Source organism: Lygodium microphyllum, chromosome 2, assembly GCF_053477565.2.
Source record: "Lygodium microphyllum isolate KBCC chromosome 2, Lygodium_microphyllum_v1.1.10, whole genome shotgun sequence".
Taxonomy (NCBI): Eukaryota; Viridiplantae; Streptophyta; class Polypodiopsida; order Schizaeales; family Lygodiaceae; genus Lygodium; species Lygodium microphyllum.
This window is the reverse complement of record NC_141136.1, coordinates 70,707,977-70,728,019: the sequence shown is the minus strand read 5'-3', so window position 1 is coordinate 70,728,019 and position 20,043 is coordinate 70,707,977. Positions and strand designations below refer to the sequence as shown.

The 20,043-nt window shown below is 44.1% G+C and overlaps 1 protein-coding gene across 2 annotated transcripts in view; it reads left to right on the top strand.

Annotated features, from left to right (window-relative positions):
* Positions 1-16,882, top strand: part of LOC148039874 (uncharacterized) — a 102,967-nt gene extending 86,085 nt beyond the window's left edge. For both annotated transcript variants that reach the window (XM_087694901.1, XM_087694909.1), the window contains exons 12-13: positions 15,588-15,791; positions 16,239-16,882. In XM_087694901.1, coding sequence (XP_087551027.1) covers positions 15,588-15,791; positions 16,239-16,436 — 402 coding nt within the window. In that variant the 3' untranslated portion in view covers positions 16,437-16,882. The remainder of the gene's footprint in view (positions 1-15,587; positions 15,792-16,238) is intronic.
* Positions 16,883-20,043: the final 3,161 nt, after the last annotated feature.

Here is a 20,043-nt window from a genome sequence, read left to right as displayed (position 1 = left end):
TCAACATATCATCCACATAGAGTACCAAAATCATAAGGCTGCCATCATGGGTCTTCTTTGTGTATAAACACAAATCCATATCATTGTGGATATATCCTTGTGGGTATATGAAAGTATCAAACTTGTGATACTATTTCCTAGGTGCTTGCTTAAGACCTCAAGTCTCTTTTTCAACTTGCAGACTAGGTGGTCCTTGTTTTTTTTCTCAAAGCCCTTACACTGCTGTATATAAATCTCATCGTGCAAGTCTCCATGTAAGAAAGCCATATTTACATCCATTTGATAAAGATCCAACTCTAACTAAGCAACCAAACCTAGTATCAAGCATAGGAGAAGGCTTTATCAAAGTCAATACTAATCTTTTGCTTAAAATTGTTAGCAACCTATCTATCCTTATGTTGGTTGGGGGCGTCCAGGGGTACTCTTTAACTTGTACACCCACTTGCATGGCAAAGTACGCTTTTCATTAGGTAAAGGAACCAAATCCCATGTATGATTTTTCTACAATGAGTCAATACTTTGTTTGCATTGTCCTCTCCCAAGAGTGACCATCATGTCTATGCATAGCCTCATCATAAGTAAAAGGCTTACTAGCATTTGTTACTATAGTATAGTCCATGGAGAGTGTAAACCGCTCAGGAGGATATCTATCTCTAGTAGAACGTTTCATTGTAGGTTATGGAGCATGTACATCTTGATATCATGGTCATGGGTCATTGGAGCATTAGCTATGGACACTATCTCGTTGGCTCTATGGAAGCAGGAGGCTCCTCTTCAAATATTACATTGCATATCTCAACTACTTACTCAGGTTGCTTATGTATTTTCTCTTCATGGAAAACACCTTCATGGCAGCGGATGACCTTTTAAGCTTGTGGATCCCATAGGTAATAACCCATCTCATTTGCATTCCCATAACTAAGAAAGATATATTTCAGTGACTTAGGATCTAGCTTATTGCACTTGTCCTTGGGAACAGGGCAGAAAGCCTTACAACCAAAGACACGCAAATGAGTATATGATGGAGGTTTTTCGGATCATATCTCCTTTGTAACCCGATAGTCAATAACAATGCATGGGGATTTCCTAATCAAATGTACGGTAGCAGTAACTGTCTCAACCCAAAAGTGCTGCGGTAAGCTTGCCTAGTTAAGCATACTATGGACTCTCTCCTGAATCGTCCTGTTCATGCGCTTAGCCATACCATCCTAGGGTAGGGTGTATGGGACGGTCAATTGATGCTTAATACCCTTCTCATCACAAAACTACTCAAAGGATTTAGACACATACTTATCCCGATTGTTAGATTGCAGGTGTTTCAGTCTATACCCAGATTGGTTCTCAACAAGAGTAACCCAATGCTGAAACATAGCTAGTACTTTTGATTTTGCTTTATGGGATATGCCTAGACCTTATGTGAGTAATCATCAATGAAAGTAACGAAATACTTTGTGCCATCTAAGGACTGATAAGACATAGGTCCACAAATATTAGAATGAACAAGAGCCAAAGGCTCACCCAAGCGTGTAATGTCAGACTTCTTAGGCGAACTATGCGTATGCTTGTCATAAAGATAATGATCACAAGAATCAAACCATCTATAGTCAAGGGGCGGAAGATATTGCAAACACGTCAGTATTTTCATTTTCTTTAATGATATGTGTCCTAGGTGATGATGCCATAATGATGCAAGTGGTATTGTAGCCACTATCAAAACATGGTCCATAGATCTAGATAGAAGTAAGGGATAAAGAGTGCCAGACTTGGCACCTCGTGCAAGGATAAGATTTCCATGGGTAATCTTCCATGAGGAATTACTAAAAGATACAAAATAATCTGCATCATCCAATTGTCAAGTACAAAGTAGGCTTTTGGTCAAAGCCGGAACATGACATACATCATGCAAAGTAAAGATGCTACTTGAAGAAAACTGTAGTCATACATCTTCAATACCAATGATATCTAATGCCAAGTCATTACCCAATCTGATAGATCCTGTAATGCTGCGATAAGAGTGGAACTGCTCTCAATGGGAGGTAACATGAAATAAAGCCCTTGAATTAATTAGCCAACATTGAGTATAAGTTGATGAGGCATCAGTCAACTGTGAAATATCAAGAGATTGTAGGTATGTAATGATCATCCGAATCCGTTTGCACTACATTAATCTCTTCAATCTTGATGGTGGACTTACTGGGGACAATGCTGTGATCATGATTCTTTTCCTACACTTTGCTCTTTTTCTTTTCCTTGTGCTTTTCATCACTAATTTTATGGCACTGTGGCCATGGGACTTATTGCGAGATTGTCCAAACTACTTAGAATTATTATTATCGCTCTTAGAATTACTACCTCTGACTGTCAAAGCATGAGAGCTATGAGGAGCATCAGCATTCTTTTTATTAACTTCTTCATTCCATAATGCACTCTCTATATCTTGCAATTTCAGCCTATCAACAGGCATATTTGTACACATAGTAGCATAGAATGTGTTGCATGATTTAGGCAATGTAACCGGCAAGAACAATGGTGGAAGATTCTCCTTAAAGTCATTGCCTTGCGAAGGTAAGTGGTTGAAAATAGAATGAAACTCATTTAAGTGGGCAGACATGGAAGTCCCCTCCTTCGAAGGTCCATGAATTGCTTTAGCCAATACATATGGTAGGAAGGGCTTTGCTTATCATAGACATCACGGATTTTCTCCCATAAGTGCCATGTAGTCTACCCTTCAGAGACAACATTGTAGAAGACCTGCTTGAGAGTGACAAAATGATTGTAGGTGTGCATGACTCATCCAATTCAGTCCAATTCTATGCATCAAAGCGTTCGGGCACACCCTCGTGTCTTAATGGCTTAATCTACAATTTCTATACTAAAACTTGCCATATTTGTGTCTTCTAGTAGCTGTAATTAGTGCCATTCAATTTGTCAATGTTAAATATAGCACTATCATTTGATCCAAAGCCAATATATGTGTCTTCTATACTAAAACTTGCCATATATGTGTCTTCTTTGCATAAACTGAGCTATGGGAGGTCAAATCAAGCCAAGAGCATCTCAAGACTTTTGCCAAATATCCCAACATCCATGCATATGCATATGGGCATCAATAGAGACAAGAGTGAGCTCCAATCACTAAAGAGACCTTGTTTGACTTGTGTTACAGCAGGTCTGCTGTATATTACAGCAAGCAATAGATGTTTAGAGGCTCAAATTAGTGCCCAATGATGAATGCCAATGCTGGGAAGGTGTCCAAGAGGTTGCCCAAGTGCCAAGGAGTGTCAGATGCTGTAGGTGAGGCAAGAGATGCACCCAAACTATCAAAGATAGGTTACTTGACAGCAGGCGTAGTCCATGCAGATCAGGCTGAGCGAATGTTGGTGTTGACCATTGTGGAGGACTATATAGTGCCCAACCAAGCCTTTCCAATCCCTGGAACAAGCTTATGGAAGCCATGAAGAACCGAGAAGCAATGGTTACCTCAAATGAGCTGAAGCAATGGCAACCATTAAACCTTGAGCTGTAGGTGTTGAATTGGGCTGAAGCAATCACTAATGAAGCTCTCAAACCAACACTCTATTACCGGTTGAAGGGAGAAGCCTTAATGAGAGCATGAGCAAGCAGAAGCAAGGGAGGTGCAAGCTGTGAGAGAGAGAGAGAGAGAGAGAGAGAGAGAGAGAGAGAGAGAGATGTGGGAACTTCAACAGCCACAATGTGTGACCGGCCTTCCCTTATTCATTAGTCATCGAAAGAATAAAAAATGAACTGACAGTGATGGGTGCCCGCCACCTATTGTGTATAAATGTGTGGGTATGTAAGTGTAGTGAAAACACTGGCTACATAGGCATACGTGTACTTCCAACAAGATGAAGAATTTGGGATTCTAGCAATTAAGATGATGTGAGGAAGGCATAAGAGGATAATAAGACACCTAGTAGTAATCCTAGTATACACAGGTCAACAATGAATAATGAAGTGAATGAATATTGAATACACAATGCCCATGCAACAAACACTATTTAGTGAATACTGAACCTTGAACTCTTGGATCTCTTGGATCAATGCAAAGGTGATGAGTTGGAGAGTGTGTCGTACTTTGGAGAAAGCTTTGACAGTGATGTTCTTTACAAATGGGGTGTGGGTAATAGGGATATGGCTCTTGAAACCTGCAAAAACGAGATTAAGGGAGAGTGGTGGGGTACATGTCTATTTGTAGAAAGTTTAGGACATCCAAATTAGGGTTGTGCATTTGGGACACATTAACTCTCTAGAATCACATTTCCTTTTAAAATAACAAGGTTTCTTCATTATTAAGCGCATTTTGGGGCTATTTAAGTCAGGTTAATGCGTTTTTAGCTCAACAGGTAGCTCATCACTGAGTTTAGGAATGTGAGAAAGCTTATGATGCTGTATGTCTTTCAAGACTATATGTGGTATTTGTTTGGGTCAAAGTCCCTTAGCTTGAATGCTTAAATAATCTCTTGGTTCTCTTGAATTTTGTGGTCATCAAAGTTACAGGGATCATCCTCACGTGTCAGTGCACGTATAAGATGGAGGGGGGGGGGGGGGGGGATCGGTCCTCAAAGGAGTATGCTTGCTTTGCAAACAATGCTTATGCCTTTGAATTCGTTAATGCTGCTCTTTAATGCGAAGAGGACCGAGAAAGAGGATTTGTTGAAAGAGGTGGTGGTATCTTGGGAGGGAAAGTGAGGGACCAGGAGGATAAAATAACAAGGAGAATGATCATAGGGGGAGTAGTGGAAGTAGTTGTCCAAGTTTTGGCCTTCTTGTTATGTTTGGACTTGTGTTCACGAGGACATTGGGCGGATACTTGAACTTTTGGTTTTAGAAGAAGAGGGGGTGGATACGGATGGTGGTAGGAACGAGAGACATTGAATAAGGTAAGTTAAAAATCGAGTAGAAGAAAAAGTATTTTGGGAGTTACTTTTCTTATTTCGTCTAGCCCATTTAAGCATGTCTTTGAGTGACATGCGAGGAAAGTTTCCCAAGGATAGGTTTTGGATGTTGAAAGATGATAGAAGGCTTCTTGAAGCTTGGGCAGCTCTAAAGGGTGTGGGAGGAGGAGGTGTAGAATGAAGATAAAGATAGTAGTGAAAGAAGTGGTAGAGCTTAGGAGTGAAAGAAATGGTATTCTAAAGTAGATTTTTTACATGGTTATGAATGGTTGAATTGGCGATATTCATTTTGCAAAGATGATTAATGGCTAATGGTTCCTTGTGAAGAGTGAGATGGTGATGGTGTCAAAATCAAGCTTTTGACCTTATGGGAGTTCAAGATGTTTACGTATGTAGTTTTTGCAAAGATTTTTATCGGGGGTATCAGGGAATGACTACTGTGGAAGCAAAACCAAAGAGATAGGAAGAAAGAGAGTCACTTTAAACGTGATTGCTACAAATGGAAGAAAGAGGAAGAAAAGTGCAAGAAGACAGATGATAGCAAGGAAGAGAAGAAAGACAGTTAGCCTAAGATGAGCAATGTCAAAATTGAAGAGATGAATGTAGTCACTCATAACAGTGATAGTGGGAGTGACGTACTCTTTGTCTCTTTACACTTTGATGCACATGCTTTACTTGCAGATACAGATGATGACATGCATACATGGATTCTCAATTTAGGTGCTTCCTTTCATATCACTCCTCATCATGAGTGGTTCTCTACCTCTATACAGGAGGTCGACATGATGTCCATCTTGGGGACAACTATGCATGTGACATTGCAGGTACTGGCAGTGTGCATTTGCAATCTCAGCTCAAGAAGAGCTTGATTAGAACAGGGCAGCTAGATGATGATGGTTTTCATACCACCTTTGGTGATGGAAAATGGAAGATCTGTAACGGATCTAGGGTTATTACCAGAGGTTGCAAGAGTGATACTTTGTATCCACTTTATGTATCTAGTGTGCGTGACCATGTTGTTGCCATGACTGAGCAGCCAAGTGTTTCTTTGTAGCATGGCCGGTTGGGACACATGAGTTAAAGAGAAATGAAAGTGCTTTCTCGTTTGGGTTACTTGCCTTGTCTTTGTTATGCTGATTTTGAGCATTGTGATCATTGTATTTATGGCAAACATGCACAGACATCTCATAAAAAGTCTCTTTCGCTGAAATCTTCTCCTCTAGAATTAGTCATTCAGATGTATGTCAGATGCCAGGGTTATCTTTAGGAGGAAAGAAATATTTTGTCACCTTTGTTGATGATGCTACATAGAAGGTATGGGTTTACCGTATTCGTAGCAAGGATGAAGTGCTTGACAAGTTTAAAAAATTCTTGGTATTGGCCTAAAGTCAGACAGATAAGACACTTAAGTGTCTTCGCTCTGACAATGGTAGGGAATATGTATTCAAGGCCTTTCAGGCATTTTGTGACAGCAAAGGGATAAAGAGGGAGCTCACTGCCCCTCATAATCCATCCCAAAATGGAGTTGCAGAGCGTATGAATCGGACCATACAAGATAAAATCCGTACTATGCTATCTCATGTTGGATTATCCCCTGGCTTTTGGGCAGAGGCTATTATGACAACTGTTCACTCGATTAATCGATCACCGAATAGGTCTTTTTGGGAGGAGGGGGGGAGGGAGTTCTCCAAGAAGCATGGTCGGGCAAGCCACCTTTATATACTCACCTGAAAGTGTTTGGCTGCGAGGCTTTTGTGCACATTCGTAAAGAAAAATGCAGCAAACTTGAGCAAAGTCCTATAAATGCATTTTCCTAGGATATGGTGATGAGGATGAAATGGGGTATAGACTGTGGGATCCCGAGAAATGGAAAGTAGTACGCAGCAATGATGTTATCTTCCGGGAAGATCGCATGCATAAACAACTTGAAAAGATTGAGGAGGTTCGTAGGGTTGTAATCCGGGAAAAAATACCTTTTGGACAGCAAAATGTGCCTGCTGTACCGCAGCAAATACCTGTTGTAAATGAATCTGTAAATGCAGAAAATGATGCTGGAAATGATCAGCCAGCTATTGCCCATGATAATGAGCCACTACATGTGCAGGAACAGCCAGGACAGCATGATGTTAATGCTGATTTGCAGGCTGAAATGCCAGGACAGCATGCTTAAAGTGGAAATTTGGAGGAACAACCAGGAAATAATGATCATTGGGTTATGAGATCATCTAGGGCTACTAGACAACCTGATAGATTTGTTCCTGGTGCAAACAATGTGGTTGATTATATCATGTTGACCGACTGTGGTGAACCGTCTTGCTTCAAGGAAGCAATGGACAGACATGATAGCAAGAAATGGTATAAAGCCATGTTGTCAGAGATGGAATCTCTTGCAGTTGCCTAAAGGGCAGAAAACACTTCCACGCAAATGGGTTTACAATATGAATGTCACTTCTGGTTTCTCACGTACAAAGCAAGATTGGTTGCAAAGGGGTACACGCAGGAGCAAGGAATTGGACTTTGATGAGATTTTCTCTCTTGTAGTCAAGATGACCACATTGAGAACCATTTTATACTTGATTGCAGTTGAAGATATGGAACTCATAAAGATGGATGTAAAGACTACATTTTTACATGGTGATCTGCATGAAGACATATATATGCAGCAGCCTGAAGGGTTTGTGAAAAAAGGGAAAGAAAATATGGTATGTAAACTCAAAAGGAGTTTGTGTGGGCTGAAACAAGCACCCAGAGAATGGTATCATAAGTTTGATACATCTATGCAGCCTCAAGGTTTCCATAGAATTCAAGTGGATCATTGCTTATACACCAAGAAGGAAGCAGATGGCAGCCTGCTTATCTTGGTTTTGTATGTAGATGACATGGTGATTGCTGGCAGGGATACTCATGCCTTGAACTCACTAAAGTAAAGTCTTCATGGCAGCTTTGACATGAAGGATCTTGGCGATGCAAATAACATTCTTGGCATGCAAATAATCAGAGATAGGTCGACATGATTACTCTATCTATCTCAGCAGGAGTATATCTCCAAGGTTTTGTAACGTTTCAATATGGAGGGGGGTAAAACAATTGGGGGTCCATTGCCTCCATATGTGAAACTCGGTGTAGAGGATAGCCCTACATCTGATGATGAGAAGGCTGAAATGGCGAAGATACCATATGCTTCAGCTGCTAGCAGTTTGATGTATGCTATGGTTGCTACACGTCTTGACATTGCCTTTGTAGTGGGAGTGGTTAGCAAATACACGGCAAACCTTGGAAAAAAGCATTGGGAAGCAGTGAAAGGTATTACGAGATACCTCAAAGGCACAAAGGAGTTGTGCATCTGCTTTGGAAAGCAGAAGGCATTTGTGGTTGGCTTTATGGATGCAGACTATGCTGGTCATGTGGATGGCAGAAAGTCTACTTATGGGTATGTATTTACTTTCACAGGAGGAGCGGTCTCTTGGATAACTAGGCTACAAAAGTGTGTTGCATTGTCTACCACAGAGGTAGAGTATGTGGCTGCCTCTGAGGCATGCAAGGAGGCTTTATGGCTTTTACGTCTGGTGGGAGAGCTTGGCATCACAAAGTTACCTGTTCTCCATTGTGATAGTCAGAGTGCTATCATGGTAGCATGGAATCTCGTATTTCATGCAAAGACAAAGCACATACAGGTGAAGTACCACGTCATTAGAGATGTACTTGACAGAAAGAGCATTGAGCTTGTCAAAGTGCATATAGATGATAATCCTGCAGACCTTCTCACGAAGGGTCTTCTAGCAGAGCGGTTTGCTCATTGCCGACAGATGATGGGAGTTGGATAGATATATGTATTTCATCTTTGTACATACCTAGACTTAGCTGATTCTTTTCTCCTATTAAGGCACATTGCCTTTAGGTGAGAGGCTGTTGGGAATAAAGGCCCTCGTGTCTTTAAATGTGCTCGGGTGTGAAGACTCCCTTAGCACTCTTACTTACACATATATATCTATCTAAAAACCTAAAGTGGTACACTTGTCATTGTACCCACAAAACGTGCACACTCTCTGCTTTGATCTCTCTCACTCTCTCTATCTCTTTGTGCCTAAGGAACTCCTACTGTCTCGATTTTCATGCATGACCCGTCACTACAGAATGAAAGTTTGAGATATCTCTCGGCTTGGTATTTGCATATTGGGGGTATAGCTTTAGTAATATGATGCTTGGATAAATCATAATGGTGATGGCTCATGAACCTTAGAGGTTTTGTCATGTTATTCTTGGTACTTCATGAACATACAAAGCTCATGGCACTTCGTGAGTTTGTTTACAAGTGAACGTGTTACCTTGATGGATTATTATGCTTCATGCTTAGTATTGATACTCATGATACATGGATAGTGAACTATTTTACTTTGGTGTTGATGCTTGGTGTCAAGATCTACGAAGGGTACAGTGGGTTGTTTTTGGATATATAAGGATTTATATAACTGCTGTGGTGGCAAGGATCTTGCAAGATCCATCACATTTTCCTCTCAACACTTGAACGAATCCATTGTGCTATTGACTTTCTATCTCCATGAGATAGCTTCCTTTGTTTTGTTGTCATCAGTGGTTCTGCATGGGCAGTAGTTCATTACTTTTGTGCTGGTCTTACTGGATTAACTTGTCTTCTTGTACTACCAAGATTGCTCAAAGGATCATGATTGCTAGAAGCCACAACTATTGAGTTTAGTACCAAGCCACAATACCATCCATCACTGGCACTCTGTCTCTTGTTGTTGGGTTGTGGGTAGCTACTGTGTTGTCTACCTCTCATACGTTAGTGGGTCATTTGATACTCAATGTCAAAGGTGAGGCACCCAGGTGGTGGTTAATGGGTCTGTTAGCGATTGTCATCCCCTGGACAGCACGGAGCAGGCTGCCACGTGGCAGTTTGGTACAGTCAGACTGTACCAGTCGGCTGCAGACCTGTCATATTTGATCACATTATTTTTGGCTATTTATAGCCGACATTCTGCACATTGTTCCACACTTGTGTTTTGCAGATTTCAGGCTGGAGATTCGTGCAGACTGCAGCGTACTTCGAGGTGAACAGCAGGTTGCATCGTCGAGGTGGAGACACGCAATCCCGCGCACTGGGCCCGTATATATATCTGCATATCTTTGTATACAGCACACCTTATACAGCAGATCTTCATCTTCCACTGTCTCTTTCTCTCTCTCTCTTCTCTCTATGTTCACTCTCTCTCTCAGTCTTGGTCCCACGCTTCCGCATCGCTGTACTCTGACATGGTATCAGAGCAGTGAAGAAGGGCTGACTGAGTGAAGAACCTGCCTGAAGAGGAGATTCCATCGCGACACAAGGCTGCGTTTCCAGTGTTCGAGGGCGACCAGGAGGGCTGCGCATCAGAACAAGGCTGAAGCGAGCGTGGGCGCGCGGGAAAGGAGTCCAGTTGGTGGATTTGTTGCTATTTGCTGCTGTTTGAAGAGGAGGAAGGCTGTGTTTTCAGCTTTCAAGTGCAGGTTTTACTTTTTCATCGCCTCCGGTAGTTGAAGAAGGTTCGGGACGCGGAAGAAAGAGCCCTAGCAGGCTGCAGTTTCCCAGTCAAAGGGAGCTGCTTTTGCGTTTGTGCAGGCATTACAGGTGAAGATGTCTACAGAGATTGACTTGGAGTTCCAGACGATCATGGATCGGAAGGTGCTTGTCTTACCAGCTCTTCCCTCAGATCAAAAGCTCGATGGCGACTATTACCGCATCTGGCGCGTGATGATGTTGGCCATCCTTGAGTCTTACGATTTGGCAGAGCTTGTACAGGAGGAGATCGACCGGCCCTTGGTGAGAGATGAGTCCAAACTCTCTTCCGATGCTCGTGCCGAGTTGGCCAAGGCCAAGTCTCACTGGGACAAACTGAATGCCCAGATTCGTTCTTTTCTTTTTCTGTCTTGTACTATAGCCGTGATAGCCCACATCGAGCACTTGACGGTGGCTCGGGAGATATGGTTGGAGCTTGACCAGATGTATAACCGGATGACCCTTATGAAGAGGGTTTCTTTGGAGGTGCAAATGCGGACCTTGTCCGTGAACAAGTCTTCTTCATTGCGGGAGCACATCAACAAGCTTAGACAGCTTCAGATGCAGGTTCAGAATGCGGGGAAGCCGATTTCCTCCGAAGACATGGCGATCACACTCTTGTCCCAGTTGCCGCCATGATTCGGTGCTTTCTACTCCGCTCTTATTGCTTCGGGACGTGAGTCTACTCTTCGGTGGGAAGAGTTGGTTTCTATGGTCTTGGACCAAGAGGAACAACTGAAGGGACAACATGCTTCCAAGTCGGAAGCATTGACAGGTCAAGCCTCTCAGAAGAAGGGGAAGGACCAAAAGAAGGAGGAGGACAACAAGTCAAAGAAGGACAAGGACAAAGAATCCACATGCCATATTTGTGGTAAGACCGGCCATTGGAAGAAGGATTGTCCCGACAAAGACAAGAAGGACACCAACAAGACGGACTCGAAGGATTCTGGAGCGGTGGCTGCACCCTTGTTAGCTGCGTTTCTTCATCTAGCAATCATTGAGGACTCTACACTGAAGGCTTCTGATGCTGCGATGGCAGTCCCGCCAGGCTCGAGAGTGGATCGTCGATAATGGTGCCTCCCGGCACATGACTCCTTCATCAGTTGGTGTTGCCCAGCTGCGACCTTCGCATGGGCAGATTCTCATTGGAGATAGCTCTTCGGTGTCTATTGCAGGACGAGGTGAGATGCTGCTTATTCCAGATAGACGTGGTGGTACCCATACCTCAGAGGTGTTGCATGTGCCAGGTTTAGGGTATCATCTACTTTCGGTTTATAAGATTTGTTCCCTTGGACTTTTGGTGGAGTTTGACAGTGATTCAGTACGAGTCCTTGATCGTGGATCACGGAAGGTTCTCTCATCAGGATATGAGGAGAACGTCATTTACAAATTGACGTCTTCTACCGCTCTCCCTACTCTTCTTCTTACCTCTCAGACACAGTCAGAGCTATGGCATGCTCTGTTTGGTCACCTCAACTATGATTATCTTCGGACGGTGTCTGAGAGGTCACAGTTCGAGGACTCACCACTATGTCCGGCAACCCTAGAACCGAAGTGTGATCGAGATGGCGCGCACCATGATGGAGCCCTGACAGACACCTCAGTTTCTGTGGGCCGAGGCTGTGGCTACTGCAGTCCACATCCTTAACCAATCCCCCACTTCGGCCATTGATGGGATGACGCCTTTTGAGGCTTACTTTGGGACTAAGCCCGATGTTTCTTATTTTAGGGTTTTTGGGTGTGATGCCTATGTTCACATTCCCAAGACTCATCGTGATAAATTTGAAGCGGCTTCCCGAAGATAGGTGTTCGTTGGCTACAGCTCTCAGTCCCAAGGCTATCGTTTGTATGATCCCGTAAAGTGGGATGTGTACACTAGTCGAGATGTGCGGTTTGTGGAGGTTCCGGCCATAGCAGCAGGTGAGGAGCATCCTATCCTTGGAGATCCAGGGGAGAGTTGGGCTCCCGAGACAGTTCCTTTGGAGCCAGCGCCTTCTGATTCCGATTCTGTTTCCGATACAGAGTCTACTGTTCCACCGGTCACCCTTGAGGAGTTACCAGTCTTCAGCTGATGGAGAGCGACGAGGAGAGGTCCGGCCTTCTCCTCGTTGGGCCCGTGACACACTCCAAGATTCAGGGATTGAGGGGGTCCCTGAGGAGTGGGGACCGCAAGATGGTCTGCGGCGGTCACGGAGGCACCATGCACATTTTACGGAGCTTGTTTGCTCTAACTATTGTTTGATGACCCGTGTTATGCAGGATCAAGAGCCCACCTCCGTGAAGGAGGCTTTACAGTCCAATCCGCACCATGGAAGAAAGCTATGGAAGCCGAGTTGGAGGCTATTGAGAGGAATGGCACTTGGTACCTCATGCCTCGTCCCTCTCATAAGAAGGTGATTGGCGTCAAATGGGTCTTCAAGACCAAGTACCTTCGCGATGGTTCTTTGGACAAGCACAAGGCTCGTCTTGTTGCTAAAGGTTTTGCACAGTGCCCCGGGATTGATTGTCATGATACCTTTGCCCCCACTGCTCGTATGGCGACTATTCGAGCTGTTCTTGCCTTGGCTGGCCATAGGAGATGACCTGTCTACTAGTTGGATGTGAAGTCGGCCTTCTTCAATGGTGATTTGAAGGAGGAGATCTATGTAGAGCAGCCTCCTGGTTTTGGATCTTGAGATGGGCAAGTCTAAAGGTTAAAGAAGGCCTTGTATGGCCTCAAGTAGGCTCCACGTGCATGGAACGAGAAGATTGACTCATTCCTTCAGTCACAGTTGGGATATTAGCATTCCAAGGCCGATCCGCAGCTTTATGTACACACTTCCGAGGCTGGTTGTGTGCTTTTTGTGTTGTATGTGGATGATTTGATTCTCACAGGTGATCATGTACAAAAGGTCAAAGAGACCAAGGCAGCTTTACATCAGATGTTCGAGATGACAGACTTGGGTCTACTCCACTTCTTCTTGGGCCATGAGATTTATCAGTCTTAGAGGGGGATTTTCATCTCTCAGCAGAGATATGTACAGGAGCTCTTGGTTTCTTTTGCGATGGAGGATTGTCGGACCATTTCTACTCCTATGGATCCGAACTGGAAGGCCACTTCACATTCAGATTCTCCCTTGGCGGATGCTTCCCGCTACCGTCAGTTGATTGGATCATTGATTTGGCTCCTCAACACTCGTGTTGATCTTTGTTTTGTTGTTGGTCTCTTGGCGGGGTTCATGAGTGAACCTCAGATGGTGCATTGGCAAGTTGCTCAGAGGATACTTCGGTATTTGAGGGGGGCCTCTGACTTTGGGATTCATTATCTAGCAGGCACAGGTGGTTCAGATCTTGTACTTGCAGGTTGGAGCGACTCGGATTGGGCTGGCGATGTGGACCACAGGAGGTGTAGCTACTATAGGCTACTGTTTTACCTTGGGTGCAGGTGTTATCTCATGGAGTAGCAAGAAGCAGCCCACGGTAGCCCTTTCGTCTACTGAGGCGGAGTATCAGGCCGCGTCTTCCACCACATGTGAGGCTGTGTGGCTTCAGAGATTGTTGGAGGAGCTTGGCTGCCCCCAGACTCGTCCTACTTTTCTGCGATGCGACAAGGAGAGTTGCATTGCCTTGGCACGGAATCCTGTTTTCCATACCCGGACGAAGCACATAGAGATCCAGTACCACGTCATCAGGGAGAAGCTTCTGGATGAGACCATAGCTGTGGAGTACTGCAAGACGGAGGACAATCTTGCAGATTTGTTTATGAAGGCGCTTCCCCAGGCTCTACTTTGGAGACATGCCAGATCCCTCAGGCTTTTGCCCCGTCTAGGCTCTGAGAGGGGGTGTTAGCGATTGTCATCCCTTGGACAGTACGGAACAGGCAGCCACGTCGCGGAGTAGGCAGCTGGACAGTACGGAGCAGGCTACCACGTGGCAGTTTGGTACAGTCGGACTGTACCAGTCGGCTGCATTTAATGCAGCCGACCTGTCATATGGGATCGCATTATTTTTGGCTATTTATAGCCGACATTCTGCACATTGTTCCACACTTGTGTTTTGCAGATTTCAGGCTGGAGATTCGTGCAGACTGCAGCGTACTTCGAGGTGAACAGCAGGTTGCATCGTCGAGGTGGAGACACGCAGTCCCTTGCACTGCGCCCGTGTATATATCTGCATATCTTTGTATACAGCACACCTTATACAGCAGATCTTCATCTTCCACTGTCTCTTTCTCTCTCTCTCTCTTCTCTCTGTGTTCACTCTCTCTCTCAGCCTTGGTCCCACGTTTCCGCATCGCTGTACTCTGACAGGGTCACCCAAGGCCTTAATTTGAGAGCTAGGGATTCCAATGCAAAAAGCATAAAATCTTGTTGAAAAAATTTGGAGAAATTAGTCTCAGACTGGAAAAGGCCCAAATACAAGCCCAATTGCAACCCTGGTTGCATGTTAATATTTCCATACATGCCAAGTTGTATTCCTGTTTTTAATGCCCTTATCATCTTCCCCCCCTTATCATCACCTCTCTTGATTTCCTTCTTCTTGCACTGCAGTCTTTCAGAACCAGCGGACCTGTTAATTGAATTCCCGCACCTTTTTAAAGCATTTATACTTCTCTTCAGGATTATGAAGGAGGCTATCCCAGTATCTTCCCTCTGATTTGTAAAGAGCGAGTTGGTTTGTAGTATCACAACTATATGCACGTGAGCATGTTTGCTCTTGCATCTTCGTGCAATTTGTGTGAATGAGTAATACTTCTTTGCAGCGTTGCCCATCCTTGACCCTTAGTTGCCTCTTTGTTGCTTGAGCCTATGGCTGTTATAAATGTTGAATCTATCGTCTTCAGCCTCAAGTGTTTGTTCTTTTAATTTTCCCTGAAATAAGTTTTGAAAGAACAATATCTTAATTGTCGAGCCTAATACCTCAAACATCATGTTTATAAGAAAAATTGAGCATGCTTGGATTTCATTTAGTTTCTAAATCAATATCACCTTAACACATTCTGGTCCCTGCATCCAATATCATTTGCCAGTATTTATCCTATCCCAGTTAGCTTCTTAGTTCTATTGTTTAATTTTAGTCGCATTTGATTTTCTGCTGTATGAAAGTTAACTAAAAGGTTTTTTGCTCCTTTTTTGCAGCCTTTCTTTATGCTGGATAATGTTCCCCATACACGCGCGACACTGAACGGGCAAAGCACACTTCTCATGCTTGACACCGGTGCAGGAGGAGTAGACATTATATTTCACCATCGAGCAGTCCAAGAGCTTAATTTGCTTAAAAGTTTTGATTGGAAGGGTTCAGCTGAAGTTGGTGGGTTGGGTCCAGGTGATCAGGGTATCAAGGTATTGTTTTAATCATGTACAGAAGTTACTAGATTACATTTAAGCATCTGAACAACTCTATTTTCTTTAGTTCTTCAAAGGAGGGCAGTCAGTTTGTTTATACAATGGCCGAGGTTTCTATAGAGAAGTCCAATAGATAAGCTTCAAGATTAACTTGGTTGCTGCTGCAAGCAAAGTTGGGCATGCTGTGTATTTGCACATTTTTTCTTTCTGATGTTGTGCATGCCTGTCTGTAAGCCTGCATTGTTCATCAAGCATAAGTCAAGGTTATTGGCAACTTGAGGGAAGCCGTGTAGGGTAGCAAATGTGATATTCTGAAGCTGGCAGATTCTTAATTCTGGAAAACTAGCCCCAAAAATTAACACAAATTTGGTTTTGAATGTAGGGTGCATCGAACTTCAATGTTTTCTGCTGACATTATGTATTTTGATGTGGTCTTATCGACAGGCACAATTCGGCATTTTGTCTGAAGTGCAGTTTGCTGGTAAAAAATTTTCTGCAGTCAAAGCACTGTACTTCAATGGTGATGAACAAACACTGGATGTTTCTATTTACACTGCTGGCGTTTTATGTGGAGACTTGATTCTCAAACAGCTTGCTATCTTTGACTATGCAAACCATAGATATGCATTGGTCGAGCTATGAGGGATGTGAGCACTTCATTTGTAATAATTATTTAGTGTCTGCAAAAACCACCTACAGGCAGTGATTGCATTGCTATAAATCACTACATTTGAAACAAGGAACCTCAAATTCTTTCAATATCTGCAAAATGAGACAACATGCAGATTCTATTTTCCTCCAATAGAATGGAGGATCTTACATTGCTTACTGCTCCATATTTGTAAGGAACAATTTCCAGTTTTGCAAATCTATGGTGTCTGGAAAAACCAGACAGAGTGTAGTCATTCCATTTACATAAACAATCATCATAATGACTCTCTTATTGGAAGGCAGTTGTATAGATTCATGTTTGTGATGAGCCTTTTTGGTGAATCAGTAAGCAACTCCTATAACAGTGAGGCATGACCCAAACTGCAAGATCATACAAGTGCAACCAATAATTTTGAATATACTGACCGAGATGTAATACCCATGGCTCTCCAGGTCTTTGGGATGAAACACTTCACTATGGTGTTCCACGTATACACCTCTTTTTCCATTCTTAGAACTGAGATGAAGATAGTTGTAAGCAGTATGATGTGGACTCATGCAGTGAAATAGCATGATATTTTCAGAGTTGGCATTGCTTCTCTTGGAAATTCCTGTAATCCAGTCTAAGTTACAAGATAGCTAGCAAAGAAACTGATTTGATCAGAAATTGTTTGTCATGGCAAACAAGGCACACCCAGCTACATAATATGAATATAGCTCCAAACCAGTATCCACTTACATTATGTTAAAGAGGCCTTACGAAGTGTTACACATGTACATTTATGTACTATATCATAAGAATGGACAATTAATAGCCAACAAACTGATATCTGCACAATTGAGATCAACATGCATTTTTTTTTCTTTTCAAGTAAAATGTGGCTGATTATATTACTCAAAAAAACTGATTACAAACTGATATCTGCACAATTGAGATCAACATGCATTTTTTTTTCAAGTAAAATGTGGCTGATTATATTACTCAAAAAAACTGATTACAACGGAGTGCTCATGCTCAATAGGCTAGCTGGAGTTGATGAAAGTCACAAATACATCATGTATACCTCAGAGCGGTTTGTTGTGGGCTCTAGTACCTAGGGGATGGGTAGGGTCTCCAAACCGACCATTGCGCACGACCTTGCCTCGATAATGAATATCGTGCCTTGCATCTCGGCCTCATATAGAAGGTGACGGCCCTGACTGAGTGCCTGCCAACAGAAAGCCCCTCATGAGATATATCCAAGGTTGAATGCTATACGGCGAAGGATGCGGCATACTCCTCTCCAAACGAGCTGCGTCGTCTCACACAACTAAAGGTAGTGCTTTGGGGTTTTCAGAGGTGGTTGTGTGCAGCGCATACAACCTCCCTCCTTTTACATCTGGGCAAGCCAACTTTCCACTACCAAGCCTCCATGTGCCACCAGCCATAAGAAATACGATATCTTTCTCAGCCTCCTTTTACAGGCAGTACCAGGTCTGTTGGAAATGCTCTGTGATGTGTTTCTCCCAGTGCTTGCTACGTGAGGGCGTCCAATCCATATCCTCTTGCATCAATACACATCTGTCAATCTTGGCAGTGTACTCCTAGAACCTCGGTGGCTTCTTGGCGACCATAGTGACCAACCATAGCCACTCTCTCGGGTTCCACTCTAGCTCATCAAGTGGCTTGCTCTCCGAGATCCAGAGGTGCAACTCCTTGAGCTTCTGCTAGAAGACAAAAGGGTCTACCAACTGTTATGTCTTCCCTTGAAGGCCAATCACTTGGATCCTCTTCCATGAAAGGACAACTATTCCCTCATCCTGCTGTCCTCTGTTAAGAGTCAAATGCCTCTCCTCCTGTATGGCGAAGGTCCCAGGTGGAGCATCGTACTCCAGCTCATTAAGTGGCCCGCTCTCCGAGATCCAGAGGTGCTACTCCCTGAGCTCTTGCTAGAAGACAAAAGGGTCCACCAACTGCCATGTCTTCCCTTGAAGGCCAATCACTCGGATCCTTTTCCATGAAAGAACAACTATCCCCTCATTCTGCTATCCTCTATCAAGAGCCAAACGCCTCCCCTCCTGTATGGCAAAGGTCCCAAGTGGAGCATCGCCCACTCTACCTACCATCTGTAGGGGGATGCCTCCTGATGAAAACCTAGCAGCCCATACCTTCTTGAGCTCTATTGGCTCTCGTATCGGGGGAGCAAGCCACTCTTGAGCTATTGCTGCATCTCTCCCTTCTCAACTCCGCTCCTCTGCTAGCCTAATACTCGTTGTAGCACCTTGTCCACCATCCTGTACACCTCCCGCCATGTCTTGATGGTATGAGCCAGGCTAGCCTCCCAACTAGTCCACTATATGTGGGGGTGCTTGCCAATCTGTGCCCCTTCTCGATCCCTGACATAGAGATTCCAGATCATCGGCTGTCGGTCTATCTCCTCCTAGCAACTTGAGGGGCTCTGAATTAGGGCCTCACAGAGGCCCTGCGACATGTAAAGCAAGCTGCGTAGGAAAGGTGATTTGAGGGGTGATCTAGTGGGCTAACGTAAAGATCCGTCTCAGAAACGACCTCCACTCATCGCGAAGCCTTGATCTACAATCTTGGAGATCCTCTTGTAATAGGTAGAACCTTCCAAGTCTACCCTCTTGGTGTGAGGCCGTGGACAATCAGCTTGCCCAAGAAGGCCATACTCTGATACTCTAGGTCTATAATTCCAAGCCCTTCCTCTGACCGATGTCGTATGATGGTGGCCCATGCCAGCTTGGCCGCCCTTGAATCTTTGGAGCCTTCTCACCCGGACCAAAGGAACTTCCGCACTAGGCGGCGAAGTTGCCCTATGCAAGATAAGCACCAACACGAGGTAATGTACCAAGCTGTCGCTAGGAGGATCTGGTTAACCACCAAGGCTCGGCCGACTAGTGACTGTTGGGTTGGAGTGATGTCGAGTCCCACCTAGAACCCTAGGTACCGAACGGTCTGCCCTTTGCTCACCCATCTAAATCCCAGGTGGATGCCCCACTCTGTGCTAGAGTCCGGGTTTGTGAGGAAACCAACCGACTTTAGCTAGTTCATTTTCACTCCTGTTGCAGAACAGAACACCTCAAGAGCCAGCTTCACTCTCTCCAGCATCACCTCATCGTCCTCTATGTAGAGTGTCGTATCATCTACATACTCCGAGTCTACTTGAGTTTTTTCTCACTGGAAGTCGGAGTCCGTGTAATTCACTCACACGTGACCTCAGAAAGTGAGACCACCTCTGCAAAGAGTAGAAATATGTACGAGCCCAGGGGGCAGCTCTATCGGACTGATCTCTCAAGTTCGAACTCTCCTCACCTACCACTTATGAGAACCCTGCTGATGGCCGATCTGTAAAGTGCGGAGACCTTACGAATCCAAGCCTGGGGGAAATCCAACCTCACCATACTGTCCTTTAGGAACTCCCAGTCCACCCTGTCATAAGCTTTCTCGAAATCCAAGAGTAGTACGGCTAGTTTCTGCCCACTGTGCTGAGCCCACTCTATCACTTCAAAGAAGGCGAATACACTGTCGAGGATGCTCCTATCCTGGAGAAAGCATGTCTGTGTTATAGATGATATTTGGAAGCACATGGTGTAGTCG